Below are 16,151 nucleotides of genomic sequence, written 5' to 3' on the forward strand. Positions count from 1 at the left end.
CTAGAGCCGTGGCAGGCTGATGGTCAGGACGGTCAGCCTACAGACTGGAGCCGTGGCAGGTTGCTGGTCGGGACAGTCAGCCTACAGACTGGAGCCGTGGCAGGCTGCTGGTCGGGACGGTCAGCCAACAGACTGGAGCCGTGGCAGGCTGCTGGTCAGGACGGTCAGCCTACAGACTGGAGCCGTGGCAGGCTGCTGGTCGGGACGGTCAGCCAACAGACTGGCGCCGTAGCAGGCTGCTGGTCGGGACGGTCAGCCAACAGACTAGAGCCGTGGCAGGCTGATGGTCGGGACGGTCAGCCTACAGGCTGGAGCCGTGGCAGGCTGCTGGTCAGGATGGTCAGCCTACAGACTGGAGCCGTGGCAGGCTGCTGGTCAGGACGGTCAGCCTACAGACTGGAGCCATGGCAGGCTGCTGGTCGGGACGGTCAGCCAACAGACTGGCGCCGTGGCAGGCTGCTGGTCGGGACAGTCAGCCTACAGACTGGAGCCGTGGCAGGCTGCTGGTCGGGACGGTCAGCCAACAGACTAGAGCCGTGGCAGGCTGATGGTCAGGACGGTCAGCCTACAGACTGGAGCCGTGGCAGGCTGCTGGTCGGGACAGTCAGCCTACAGACTGGAGCCGTGGCAGGCTGCTGGTCGGGACGGTCAGCCAACAGACTGGAGCCGTGGCAGGCTGCTGGTCAGGACGGTCAGCCTACAGACTGGAGCCGTGGCAGGCTGCTGGTCGGGACGGTCAGCCAACAGACTGGCGCCGTAGCAGGCTGCTGGTCAGGACGGTCAGCCTACAGACTGGAGCCGTGGCAGGCTGCTGGTCGGGACAGTCAGCCTACAGACTGGAGCCGTGGCAGGCTGCTGGTCGGGACGGTCAGCCAACAGACTGGAGCCGTGGCAGGCTGCTGGTCGGGATGGTCAGCCAAAAGACTGGAGCCGTGGCAGGCTGCTGGTCAGGACGGTCAGCCTACAGACTGGAGCCGTGGCAGGCTGCTGGTCAGGACGGTCAGCCTACAGACTGGAGCCGTGGCAGGCTGCTGGTCGGGACGGTCAGCCAACAGACTGGCGCCATGGCAGGCTGCTGGTCGGGACGGTCAGCCAACAGACTAGAGCCGTGGCAGGCTGATGGTCAGGACGGTCAGCCTACAGACTGGAGCCGTGGCAGGTTGCTGGTCGGGACAGTCAGCCTACAGACTGGAGCCGTGGCAGGCTGCTGGTCGGGACGGTCAGCCAACAGACTGGAGCCGTGGCAGGCTGCTGGTCAGGACGGTCAGCCTACAGACTGGAGCCGTGGCAGGCTGCTGGTCGGGACGGTCAGCCAACAGACTGGCGCCGTAGCAGGCTGCTGGTCGGGACGGTCAGCCAACAGACTAGAGCCGTGGCAGGCTGATGGTCGGGACGGTCAGCCTACAGGCTGGAGCCGTGGCAGGCTGCTGGTCAGGATGGTCAGCCTACAGACTGGAGCCGTGGCAGGCTGCTGGTCAGGACGGTCAGCCTACAGACTGGAGCCATGGCAGGCTGCTGGTCGGGACGGTCAGCCAACAGACTGGCGCCGTGGCAGGCTGCTGGTCGGGACAGTCAGCCTACAGACTGGAGCCGTGGCAGGCTGCTGGTCGGGACGGTCAGCCTACAGGCTGGAGCCGCATGGGCAGTGATGTAGTGGAGGGATTGTCATGTGGGTTTATCTAGGGCTTTCTAGGGATGATTGTTCAGGTGAGGAAGAAAGGTAGAATGGATGTTTAAGAAAGAATCATATCGTGGGAGAGAATATGGAGGACTGTTTTAGGGTCAGGGAGTTGAGAGTGTGGGTCAGGGAGGATGGACCATGTGTATGCTAGGAAGGAAAGTCACTACCTCGAAGACATGTTGACTCAGGAGGGCAAGGTCAGGGAGACGAGGGACATGGTACGGCTTGTACACCAGTGCTTTCACTCTTGGTGAGGAAAGGTCAGCTAGATGAATGAACCCTCACACAAAGGTGTGACATGACCATTTGTAAGAAGTCAGAATGTTCCGGAGTCAAGTCACACAAGCTTCTTAAGCTGTCAACTTACAGTCAGTACTCAGTGTTGCCTGTCTAGAGGCGCTATAGCATACATTATTGACTAAGACCACGCCAGGAGACATTTCCCTACACAGCAACACTACCTGAATATACAAGCAATGGATTACCACCCAACCGTGACTTTTTCAAACATTCCAGTGACATCACCCGTAACTCGTGTAATTAAATGTGTGGTTCATTTGGACTTATAACTGAGTAAATGTAAGGTGCAAGGTGTGTAAGTTCATGATCTAAACTTTGACTGCAGTTCCTCCCTCCAGACATCATTCACACTGACACATATGTATGAGATACTCGGGCGAATCATATGAGGGGTTATTCACTCAATAACATTATTTTTATCTACCAGGGCCTTGTTACAGAAATCATTGAGTGTCGTGACTGGCATGGGATTCCACTACAAAAAAACATACTGGTACATAAGACAATGATACAGTTAAAATATCTTAAGTGAACCAAGCCCCAAACCAGAAACTTAAATACCAAAAAACAACTGGCAATTAAATTTTTTTGGGAGGGGAAATGGAACAAACTTATTTTTTCCAGGAAAATTGGAAATATCGCTTTAAAACTGTCAACCATTCAAAGAATGTTTTTGGTCCACAAGCAGGTATTCTTATAAGCATTTTTGTGAGACACATCTGAATCCCCTAACTTAGTTTGTTAATACACATCCCCACTGCCAGTAACATAGACACTGCTAGTTAAGAAGGTGGCATTCTGTCTTCCATCGTTAAAATACTCATTCACTCAGAACAGCAGTCTTGGAAGGAGTCCAACTTATTTAAGGCCGCAGGCCTCCAGAGAGATCAGGAATCATCATTCACTGCCCTTTTATTTTTGCTTCATTTGCCTCGATCACACTTCCAATCCAGCACAGAATTCCAGTTGGGCGGGAAGCATTTTGACCAAGGAAACGCTTCAAGCTTTTCTGACAAATTCATTCGATTAGGAGTCATTAATAATGCCAAGAAACACTACAAAATCCTGTGAAAGATCCAAGGTTAACGATGAAACTTGCAGTTCAAAAGATTTGAATATCAAAATGCGGAATGGCAAGGGCAGAGACTGTGCGATAAAAAGACCCAGAATATATGAGTCATATGGCAAAATTAATATTTTACAAATCAATTATTTAATGACATGCGGTATGGTTTGATAAATCCTCAAATAATATCAATATAGCATGGCCAATGATTTCTTTTGTAAACATCAAACATTTGGTAAATGAAATGCATTATTGCAGCCTCAATTAAGGAGGTATAAAATATGGCTTAGCCCTGAACATATTCTATAATATTCAAGTGCATGTAGGGTTCTTTGTTTTACAGAAAATCAAGTATAAGTATGATTCACATGTGCCCAAATTTTTGTCAGAAACTTGGAGTCCAAATGGTTAGATACGAAACATGCAAAGTTTATGCAAACACTGGAACAAATTCATCATTTGACAGATCTTAATCAATTACAATTCTCATGATGAGTCATATCATTAAAGTCAGAATAATCTGTGAATATTCCCATGCCAGCACAATGTTACATCAAGATATCAGAGCCAATATCCTTGAATAATTTCAATGGATTTTGTTAGAATTAGTTCTTGTGCATATGCACTGGATCTTCTAACAGTATCATTTCATGATATTTGAGCTGAAGGGAGCTTGTACATCATTAGATGTGTAAAAAATATATTATTCCTAACAAAACAAAAAGTGAAACCATCTCGCAATTCTTAGCAATTAGATCATTAAAATGGAAAGAGGGAACTGCTCCTTCAAAACCAAATATCACATTTCCCCAACTAACATGCTGAGCCTTAATTAACCATCTTCCAGAGGCAAGGGAGTTAACTGACTATAAAAATACAGTTTCCAAACTTGCCAAACAAGGCTGGAATTTCCAGGCTCAATCGTAGCGCTACCAGTTGCTATTACGAGTTATGTCCCTTCGATGTCCCTCCTATTGGCCAATCAGATTCCATCTCTCATATCACTTGCATTTGATTGAAACAAAATCATGGCACCCAGTCAAGACAATCTGATTGATAATCAAGATCTATATTGTAATAATACAGGTCTTACCCTGCAAAGTGCATCAAATCACTTGAGCACCTTGATCAAAAACATGAAAGGATTTGCAAAATATCTGTCGACGCCAAGTTGGCGGTACACATGCTTTGCAAATCCTGCAAGCGACCGCAATCTGCATGTTGAAATCCATGTTCACAAAACGGATGTGTAGTTCGTTAGGCAATTTTGATTGATAATACTAACTCCAGAATTCCAGCCTAGTTCAGCAAAAACTGGACTTTTATAGTTATAGGCGAAGCTCTTATTTCAAACCCTTACCCCATGTACCAGGCCCTTACCACAGGTGAAGCTCTTATTTCACAACCTTACCCCATGTACCAGGCCCTTACTACAGACAAAGCTCTTATATCATAACCTTACCCCTGTACCAGGCCCTTACTACAGGTGAAGCTCTTATTTCACAACCTTACCCCATGTACCAGGCCCTTACCACAGGTGAAGCTCTTATTTCACAACCTTACCCCTGTACTAGGCCCTTACTACAGGCGAAGCTCTAATTTCACAACCTTACCCTGTACCAGGCCCTTACTACAGGTGAACCTCTTATTTCACAACCTTACCCCATGTACCAGGCCCTTACTACAGGTGAAGCTCTTATTGCAAACCCTTGCTCCTGTACCAGGCCCTTACTACAGGCGACATTCTTATTTCACAACCTTACCCTGTACTAGGCCCTTACTACAGGTGAAGCTCTTATTTCACAATCTTACCACAGGTGAAGCTCTTATTTCACAACCTTACCCTGTACCAGGCCCTTACTACTGGTGAAGCTCTTATTTCACAACCTTACCCCATGTACCAGGCCCTTACTACAGGTGAAGCTCTTATTTCACAACCTTACCCCATGTACCAGGCCCTTACCACAGGCGAAGCTCTTATTTCACAACCTTACCCAATGTACCAGGCCCTTACTACAGGCAAAGCTCTTATTTCACCACCTTACCCAATGTACAAGGCCCTTACTACAGGTGAAGCTCTTATTTCACAATCTTACCCTGTACCAGGCCCTTACTACAGGTGAAACTCTTATTTCAAACCCTTGCCCTTGTACCAGGCCCTTACCACAGGTGAAGCTCTTATTTCACAACCTTACCCCTGTACCAGGCCCTTACTACAGGTGAAGCTCTTATTTCACAACCTTACCCCTGTACCAGGCCCTTACTACAGGTGAAGCTCTTATTTCACAACCAGCAAATGAGACAAATATTCCAAATCAAATTAATCTTTGCATTCATCTCTTCAAGAATTTAGAATTGAAGGTCAAATGATATCAAATATTCTGGGGCAGTAGCAGGCAATTTGGAAGATATTTCTTGACTCTGATGTCAGCATTCCCTAAATACTCCTGGTAGCAGACAATCCATTGATTCCCTCACCAAGCGACATATACAGTAAATTCTGAGCTTGGAACGGAAACACTGTACTGCTGGAAATAAAATACTGCCTCGTACAACTAAGAGACAAAATAAAAATAAATTCTGTCTGCATCCTTATCAATGATTTTCCTTCATATCTTTCTATTTCAGTGTTTGTGGGATAGCCTAGCGGTTTAAGTGTTTGCTCATCATCCCGAAGTACCTGTGAAGTGTCAAGTCCATTATTGGCATTCCCTGCTAATGTATTGGTGGAACCATTAACTTCCTCACTGTTTTTTTTGGCAGATTATCAGAGAGGACAAAGTGGGAAGAGATAAAACAGTTCAATGTGGGTGTTTGTACCACATACAAACAAAGAAACAGAGGTGTGCCTACCTGTGTGATGACCTGCTGGTTAGTCTCTGCATAGTGTTTCACCATGATCCCTGATGAAAATAATGCACTGCAATAGAAACATAGTCTTGGGGTAGAGGATGTCAGATTCTTCCAGTCAAAGTGAGTGAGTGACTTGGCTTTAATGCCAACAGTACCTTTGAACAGTATTTTTAGAAAGTCTTAAGTGATGCAGGTCTCAGATGTTTACTAATAGGGGGAGACTCACCCATGGGTATGGGGCTGATAAACTTAGAAATGTAACCAGGATGGGCCTGGCTATCTGACCCACGAGCACAGGTTTCTGGCATGCCAAAGGGACGCAACTCTGCACAGTGAATTCAGGCACCTTTGTAAACTAGGCCATCTGTGGCCCTCTTTCTGATCAAGTATGAGCGCTGTGGTGTGGTAAATGGATATCAACACCAGCTGGGATAGATGCCATGAGCTAATATTTTTCCATTATTAGTCAACCATTTATTTTTCACTGGTGCATGTAAAATATGGAAACCTCACTTTTCTAGACGACTGTCTGCTGTATGGAACCCTAATCAGATGGCGTAATGGCCAATAATAATTTAGATTTGTTAGTTAAAATTAGAGAATGGGTAGCTTTTAACACATCTTTGAAGAGTATTTCAATATATCAGGGCATCATTTAATAAACAAAAGATTGCTCTCATCAAGGCCACACTACCAAAACCCTGCCTCACATCATATGACTGTCCCGAAGTACATACATATTTTTATTGCAAATATAAGATTTGTGTGCGCACTTGTGATGTGCTTCATTCCAGGTCGCTTTATACATGGAGTATAGGATTTGGGGTCAATTTTGAAGGTGTGAAGACAGGGGGGTCGTCTTATACGTGGGGTCGCTTTATACACAGCGATATACGGTGCAGATTGGTAAAATCACAGTGTATTCCCCATAAGTACTGCATTACTTGATGTATACACCATATGTATACATAGTCCTTCACATGAAATCACACGGACAGTTAATGTACACACTTGCCTTAACAGTCTGTTTGAAACATATATATATATACTGATGGAAATAAATAATGGAACTCTTAGTTTCAGACACAGTAAAATGATATGCTGTCATTGGTTCCCAGCCTTGTCTACCAAATATGTGTTCGAAACAATGCACACAAACACATCTCAACATTTGATGCTGACGTGTTGAATTTGTATGCGTGCTATTTCAAATGTACGGACAATAAAGCTTATTTCCCTATTTTTTATTGTTCTCTTATTCGTTTCCATCAGTAAATATAAAACAAAATGTCTCCAGCTTCATATTTACTTAATATCTGGAAAATCTAAAAATTAATTCATTGTGGACTTATATTCCTTCAGAGTCACTTTTAATGTATCAGCTAATATAGCCCAAATTGTAACAAAACTTAATACTTCATTGTTACCCCTGTTCATCCCATTCAAATTCACTTCTCACTGAAACCAGTTTAATGTCACTGGTGTTGACCAAATATTTAACTGATAATGCTGAAAAAGCCTTTAAGTCTACCTTAAATGTCATGGTTAGAAGTGATGAAATATAAACAATCTCTTGATTTTTCAAATTCATTAAAATACTAATTAGTTCAAAACAGGTATACCATAACATGTTTAAAGATTCTTAAATCCATGTTTTCATTATCCAAAGACGTGACAGCGTTTACAAAATAAATTAGCGTGGATTGCTGTAAACAACACGTCAGTGTGATGTGTGCTCATCCTATCCTGAGTTGTATTACTGGCGGACTGACAAAGTTGATCCAGGACACGGTTATTGATTGGGCTGATTCATCTATGAACGCCAACGGCACACTATTGCAATGTGGAACATCATGTTGCAATAGACGTGTGTTGATTTCACAAGTCAGGTGTCCATCACAACATTTGATGAGATCTTCATATCAGAGATCAGAAGTGGCAAATGGAATCGGATGTTTGATCTAACAGTGATAAGCTTTGACAAATTATTATGAAGTAATAAAACAGATATGATATACATGACTGCACTTTCTTTAAGATACAACCAGGATGCTCACAGGAAAGAACAATTATCGATAACTGACAGCTGATATAACAGTACTGGACAGACAGACAGACAGACAGATCAGGATAGTGTTGCCTTTTTGTTGGCACTGGGCTGAAAAAGAAGCCTAAATATTGTCGCTATAATATTTTTGCATGTCTTATTGAAAATTGAGACATTTTACAATAACTTTTACCATTTTACCATAACGTTTATCATAAACTACAAGGCAGAATTTGAACTTGATTCAATGTTAATCAAATAAATGATGATAAGTTCTTAAGCATGTTCAGTGAACCAATGGGGTCCATTTTTAGCATGATCAAATACACATTATTTCTTCCAAAAAGCGGTTATAGGCTTAAAACTTCCAGAATGATGAATTTAGAACATGAGTAGTTACTTTTGCCTCTGAGTATACTTTCTGCTCAGCCAAGAAACACTGTGAGTTCTACTTACTCGTTTCTCTCCAACTTGATCTTGTATCTTTTATTGTCCAAGGTAAGCAAAAGGGTGACGTGTTTGAAGTGCTCATGAGTTCCCTGAAATAGAAAAACTGTTTTACTATCTGTCATAAAATACATCTATATCATGGCTATTTCACTGAAATATCACGGCTATGTAACAGCCATATCAGAGCCAGATCACAACTATATCACAGCAGTTTACTGAGCAGAGAAAAGCCTCAATGATATCTCTCTGTGGTGTGTGTGCATCTGTGCATGCGTGCGTGCCTACGTGCGTGCGTGAGTGTGTCTGTGTCTGTCTCTGTTCGTGTCTGTTTGTATCTATCTGTCTGTGTCTCTGTGTGTGTGTGTTTGTGGTGTGTCTTTGTGTCTGTCTGTCTGTGTGTATGTATGTGTCTGTCTGTCTGTCTGTGTGCGTACATCATTTGTAACTACTTACATGGTGCCGCACTTTGTGCTCCTTCGTTGATATTCCCACCACTCGTTTGTCACGCAACTGTTTCGGGTAGACGTACAAGTACGGTTTGGGGACACTGTTCACCATGATGCGATTGAATTCATACTCGTTGAGCAATCCTGGGATATCCCGCGCTGAAAAAACAAACAACACTCAAAGTAGGGGTACACAGTTGAATCAAACTTATAAGTCCCCACTCAGCGTAAATGACTCCATAAATGATTGTGAATACAAACAACTGATTATTCTCATAACATCACAGCACAGAAAGTAGAAGGCCATGATAAGAGAAAAGTCTAAATGTTATGAAAAGTAAGTCAGGACCAGTATTATTAAATACTTATGATCGATGCCATGGGGCTATAATTCCACACAATCAGTCCAGTCAGACATTGTCATGATTATGACCACCCAATACTTCTAGTCAGGGTGCTAATGACCTAATAGTATAACCAAGAGGCAACATCACCAATGTTTGTTGGTTTGTTGTTTAACACCGCACTCAGCAATATTCCAGCTATATGACGGATGTCTGTAAATAATCGAGTCTGGACCAGACAATCCAGAGATTGACATTATGAGCATCGATCCATGCAATCAGTCCAGTCAGACATTATCATGATTATGACCACCCAATACTTCTAGTCAGATCATGAAACAAACACAGGGTGCTAATGACCTAATCAGTATAACCAAGGGGCAACATCACCAATGTTTGTTGGTTTGTTGTTTAACACTGCACTCAGCAATATTCCAGCTATATGACGGATATCTGTAAATAATCAAGTCTGGACCAGACAATCCAGAGATTGACATTATGAGCATCGATCCATGCAATTGAGATACATCAAACAAGTCAACAAGCCCAACCACCCTATCCCGTTAATCGCATCTTACGACAAGCATAGTCATCTTTTACGGCAAGCATGGGTTGCTGAAGACCTATTCTACCCTGGATCTTCATGGGTCACCTTTTATGGCAAGCATGGGTTGCTGAAGACCTACTCTATCCTGGATCCTCAGGGGTCACCTTTTATGGCAAGCATGGGTTGCTGAAGACCTACTCTACCCTGGATCCTCACGGGTCACCTTATATGGCAAGCATGGGTTGCTGAAGACCTACTCTACCCTGGATCCTCACGGGTCACCTTATATGGCAAGCATGGGTTGCTGAAGACCTACTCTACCCTGGATCCTCACGGGTTTACCAATGCCATGATTACCAAGGCAAAAGGTCACACACTATTGGATGACCGATGTACTCTTGACTACAGTCAAGATTCTTAAAAGATAAAAAAGGTCATTTGTTCAATGGGTGTTTTTTCGACTTAATCATTGTGGGTCAATGCCACGTTGGAACACATTTTCTATGATCTTCATCCTGTTCATCATGTTCATCTTGATCTATTCTTAAAAAATGCTCTTGTCATGCTTGAGCACATTTCATGATAATATCTCATCTGCATACATATTTATGTCTATTATTACCTTGCAACATGTACAAGATATACTGCAGGGTCATATATTGATATCTAATACAACTGCCTGGCTGGCACTTTCCTCATCATGTACAGCATTGTGGAAATGAATCTCTATCATTGTTAACTGGAAACACATGACTGTTTGATCCCAGGCAACTGCCTCATAAAACAGATGCAATCGCCCAGACATAATGACAATTTTGTTACATAAATCCTGTGTCGGGTAAGATTGGATTTTAACAGCTAACTAATATACTAATGGTATTTGAAAATAGAATACTTTCTTTGCAACACACTCTATACAATAATCACAAATCATTGGTTTGCATGGGTTAAAAAATGGTTTGAAATGTGTTTCTGTCCATGTTGCCTGTTTATTTGAAAACAAGCTTCTCATCATCAGATGATAAACACTTACTTTCATGTCTAAGGCTGTGCAAGCTTAGAGGGAGATAGGATCATGAACATTTTGGGGGATAGTCTTATGAATTTGTGCATTAGTCATCACTACAAAAAAATATTCATGATCCCTTCCTTGTTTGTTCAGAATAGTCGGAAAAGTTTTAAGCTCTTTGAAACTGAAGCAATTCTGAGGAATCGTTTCTTTCATATATGAAAGGACACCTTCAAACACTTAATCTCAACATGTTTCATTTCAGAAGAAGATTTCATATTAGTGTCTGAAAGCTTCTGGGTCCACCTGCACAAAGTGATCTTAGCAGCATGACAGTTGTAACTCCTGTACTTATACAGAGATTTCCAACAGTTCTAACACTAAGATGGCTTTGTGCAGGCAGGCCCTGGACTAGACAGTGGTTCAAGTCACCCACTGGACAGCTGCTATTGCTCTCCTTATGCTGCATCACGACTTCTAATGACCAGACCCCCCATCAACAGAGGACGCTGCTGGTCACAACAGCAGCAGTTGTACAGCTCTGGATACTGTTCTACTCAACAAGACAACTACAACAATAGCTCCTTTCCAAGCCGGTGTACAACATGCTGGTCCTCTGTGCCACTTGTTACTGTGCTGTTTGCCAGCCTAGCACCAGGTTTAGCCCTCTTCTATCAACAAGATAACGGATGTGAAGACACAGATCGCTAATTGTAGGGATCAATTCCGCCCAGGAGAGTGACAAGCGATAGACAGCTGTGATTGACAACACTGCTGCAAGCACCAACCATACACCCAGCTACAAAGTCATCAGTCTTGTAGTCTTGCAGCCGCACGGAGCAGCGAGATCATCATAGCCCTGGTTGCCAACGATGCTGTGAAACAACTGGAGATAACTGATTGTTCAATACCATGTGTTCACTAATTACCTCTGGGATGAGGCAAACAAGAACTAATTTAACACAGGACACCTTGTACAATGCATTCTGTAGTTGAACTGAAATGATTAGGAACCTTATTTCTCCTTCCTGTCTTGTTTCTAAGCAAATCCTCAATCTGTTGCTATTTATACTTCCTATAAATACAACAGAGCCTTGTAATTGTTAACCTATCTCCTTCATTTGCAGACAGTTACTATGGTAACTGTGATCAGCATGATCTGATACCTTAAACTTACTGAATTTAGGGTTAAATTCTTTGTGTTACCTGTCTCAAACATTTGTCAAAACTGTAAAAGAATTTAAGCACTTCACAAAAGACTTTCTGGCTGATGTTTTGAATGCCTACACTGAGCCTAAGACATTGGGGTAAAGCTCTACAATTCTCATTCAGGTGATTGGTTCCAGGCATCTGTAATGATTCCAAGGCTTCTCCAGAGGACAGAGCAGATCAGGCTCTCCAAGACAAAAGTAACTGATATCTGTCAGCTATTTTAATCATGCATCAAGATTAAAAGGAACAGTATTCTTAGGAATGACATTCCTCCACAAGCAACACAGTCAGAGCCTTCAACAACCTTACACACTTCCAGGCTGGGGATTCCACCTCACAACTCTCAAGAATATGCCAAGAAGCACATCGAATTGACCCCAACACCTGCTCATCTGTCAGCAATTATCACTGGTTATCTCACAGCTATCTGTGGAATTATCCTGATTATGCTGACTCATGTAGTCTAGCTATACTGAATATTGCCCCCCCCCCCCCCCCCCCACCCCCCACCCCCCCGCAACGCCAGTTAATTCACTTCCACAATTTGGAATATAAACTGATGGGACATCAATACTTTGATGAGCTATGTCTGTAGCTCAGCATGAATACTATGGGATGCATTGAAGTTTAATCATCACGGCTTAGAGATTTTAGTTGCCATCTTTATTGGAGATTGTGATTTGTGAAGCGCATGTTTGTCATGACCTTGAAAATGTGATGCCCTTGGCACAGCCTCATGTTCAGCCATGACAAATGTCCAGATTTTTGTTTGACAAAGGGTTCTTATTTTAAATTTATCATGAAACTGTCATAAGAGGAGAGGCAGGCAAATGTTTGACAATGTTTGATTTTCCATGTTTGTTTGAGAATGTGTCAAACATAAATTACTGCTGAGACTGCAGACAAACGGTTTATTGACTGAATCCTTTGTTTGCAATGGAGCAAGTTTTGTCGAAGTGAATAAAAATACAAATTAAATTACATCATGGAAGATAAAATAATTCCATTGTATTTTATAGTTTCAGTTATGACAAGTCTAACAGCAAGAGTTTACAAATTGCTGATTCAGATTCAAAATGTCAATCATTCACTCTATTTTGGTGTCGAAGCTGAGCCTTAATAAGACCTTGAACAGGATATGCATTGGCTCAGCAATGTTTCTAACGTTTTCCAAATCTTTCTTCTCACAAAGATTTGGAAACATCTGAAACATTTCTAAGTCAATCTTGAAAAGCTGCCAAAGATTTATTCTAAGCATGAATCATTTTATTGTTATCATGTCACGACCACCTTAACATGACATGAAGTGCACAAGCAGGATCAGGCTGTAAAATGAAACCCGGAACTCCTGACATGGCAAACACATCAAATTTGACTTAGATACAACATGATACAAACTACCTAATGTTCAAAGCCTAAACCACCAAATAAACCTCATTCACACCAATCATAACTTTCTCACATGCTAGGCCTGTAAGTAGCAGAACACAGTGATTGTAAGCCCTATTACTGTGATCAAGGGACTAATCATATGAGTACCTATGTTGTCACCAGACAACCAAGACCTTACAATGAGTAAAGCCAGTGTGCTTGTTGAGCCTTTTAGTCCTATCCCTCAAGACACTTGACTATTCTATACATGTATTCATGTCAAATGATCCAAATTTTACAGGCGAGCAAGCAATCATGATCAAATAACCACAGATAAAACATCAAAGGGATTTACCTGTTAGGTGCTTTCAACACTGACCTTCAAGTAATATGCTTAAAGGTACTTCACCAAATAATTAGGCATGAATAATGGTGTTATTGATATGTAACTTCAGAAGAATAAAAGAGAATAGATAGAAACAGAAGGAGCATGAACAGGAGTGATTTTTCTCATTGTTTGACGAGAACTTCTGTCAGATTTCCAGACATTATTTTGGTTGTTGTTAAATGCAGCAGTCAACAATATTCCCAATACTTCACTGTGGTCTGTAAAAAAATAGTTTTGCACCATTTAAACAACTTATTGTTGATAGTGAAATCAACTTAGATCATCATGATCATAAACATGTTTTTTTAAATGCACCCCAACCAGAGCTAATAATACACAAATGCACCCAAGCTTAGCAATGGTACAATGCTTGAGTCTGCAAAGGAACAAGTTTCATAAACTGTAGGAGGTAATATGGGGCTCAAAGTCATGTTCAAGACTATTGGACTTAAAAATGCAATGTGTGTGTGTACGTGCTTGAATCTGTTCTTGCATATTGTAGTTTAACATGGATACCGCACTCAGATAGAGTATGACTCCGAGATGATAAATGTCTTAATGCTGAATGCCAGGCAGGGTAACAAAAAGTACCATGTTTTACCATTGTTTGGTTAGAAATTATAGAAGACTCGTCCTTGCCTCTGTACAATACACTAGCATGATAGGATACACTTGTGAACTCTGAATTTGGTCAGGAAATAACTTATATTTGAGATATAACAAAAACAATTTCTTTCCGTCTTTGGCGATTGACATGATTGACAATAACAAGTCTATTTGGGTCAAGTTGAACTTTATTTCATCACAAATGTTTATATAAGATATTATGGATGACACAATTTTCATATCGCTAATCATTAACATTTCTTCCCATTGACGATAATTCCAGTTATCCATCTTTTTAGCAAACCCTAATGTTTGGTTACAAGTGACCATTCAAGTTTAGGCCAAGCACCAAGGTCCTGGTAGTAGATACATCACATCACTTCTAGAGTTGCAGTTTTTGTCAAATATACAGCTACTCCTGCTGAGAATAACATAATTCAAATGGAAAAAATATATATATATTTAGGTTTCCATGGTGACTAAGCACTGCTGCCGTTAAGCTCCACAAAGGGTCACGGTAATAAACCAATAATTCATTCACTGAAACAGGAAATCCATCATCCGACTATCAAACCTCTGACCTAATTCAATCTAAATATACCTAAACACACATCCAGTGACATGTTGTCCCATAAATGTATACTTGGGAAGAAGTGACAATACAGGGTATTACAAACACACGCATGCATGAATTGCCCTAATAAACAGGGCCTGGGACACAGGTCCGGGAACAACCCAGTCAGGTATCTGGTGCAACAATAACTTCCATCTCAGTACAAGCTTCCACATGAGTGAGTAGAGTAATAGAACACATAGCTCTGAACATTGTTTGATGTCTGTATTTGATATTGCAGTTCTATCAATGTTCACACGACATGTCACACACTGGCACGACACAAATACATTATCTGGCAGTCTCAGAAGGAAAATCGTCTTCGGTGTGCCGAGTGAACGCTTTAATCACTAGGCTACCCAACCACCCCTGATTCAGCTGAAGTAAGACACAGATATGATCAACTGATATGACCATGCAATATTATCTTTAGACTAACACCTTTCTCTAAAATGAAAATATTTTTCAGAAGAAAACGTTGTTAAATTATCTAAATAAAATGTAATAAAAAGGAGCCCAGATACTGGTGCTGAGTAATGTGTTCATCCTGTAGAAATTGTCCTCACTAATGCACAACTGCATATTTTTCTTACAGCATAAAGCTATTTTAAACCAGAAATAATTAGCAGCAAATCCCTGGCTACATCTCAAACCATCTTGATATATAACAGCTGTATGGTCCTTCCTAAACTGAGGGTCTTTCCTCAGAGAGAATTTTATAGTTTCAGCAACATAGAAGTCAGTTATGTCAGATTTCTGTTCATGTACACACCATTAGGGCAGACTGTAAGGAGGGGACACATGGCAACCACATCACATCACTTGAACCTGCCAATCTAGCTGACCCTCCTTGCTGAGAGCAGCATACGTGACTTCATGTCAACACAAGCAACCCAAACAACCAACAACACACTTACACAACAGTGACAGAAATTCGCACTCGTCCTATTGTCCATGCCAAACTACCCAATGGTTAAGGTATCATAAGGAATATTAGAATTTTCCAATTTTTAAGAACTGGTCTAAAAATGTTAGTTTCTAACACTGCACAAGTGTCTCACAGAAAAGTTTCATCCAACCAATTGGGATCAGGGCACTGTTCCACAAAGCAATCTTAGTGTTGACGTGGGTAAGGTAGACATTTTTAGACATATTTATCTATATACATGGACACAGAGGTTTAATGGATCCTTGCATATATGCAGCTCAGAGGTCGCA

At 41.9% G+C, this 16,151-nt stretch overlaps 1 protein-coding gene across 3 annotated transcripts in view; it reads right to left on the reverse strand.

The window, feature by feature from the left end:
* LOC139465057 (disintegrin and metalloproteinase domain-containing protein 28-like) overlaps positions 1-16,151 on the reverse strand; it is a 105,060-nt gene that overhangs the window by 77,248 nt on the left and 11,661 nt on the right. For all 3 annotated transcript variants that reach the window (XM_071246755.1, XM_071246756.1, XM_071246754.1), the window contains exons 2-4: positions 8,851-9,002; positions 8,404-8,486; positions 5,901-5,967 (exon numbers count right to left, since the gene is read on the reverse strand). In XM_071246755.1, the coding sequence (XP_071102856.1) occupies positions 5,901-5,967; positions 8,404-8,486; positions 8,851-9,002 (302 nt within the window). The remainder of the gene's footprint in view (positions 1-5,900; positions 5,968-8,403; positions 8,487-8,850; positions 9,003-16,151) is intronic.

This window comes from Haliotis cracherodii, unplaced genomic scaffold, assembly GCF_022045235.1.
Source record: "Haliotis cracherodii isolate W230 unplaced genomic scaffold, xgHalCrac1.p SCAF_17, whole genome shotgun sequence".
Lineage (NCBI taxonomy): Eukaryota > Metazoa > Mollusca > Gastropoda > Lepetellida > Haliotidae > Haliotis > Haliotis cracherodii.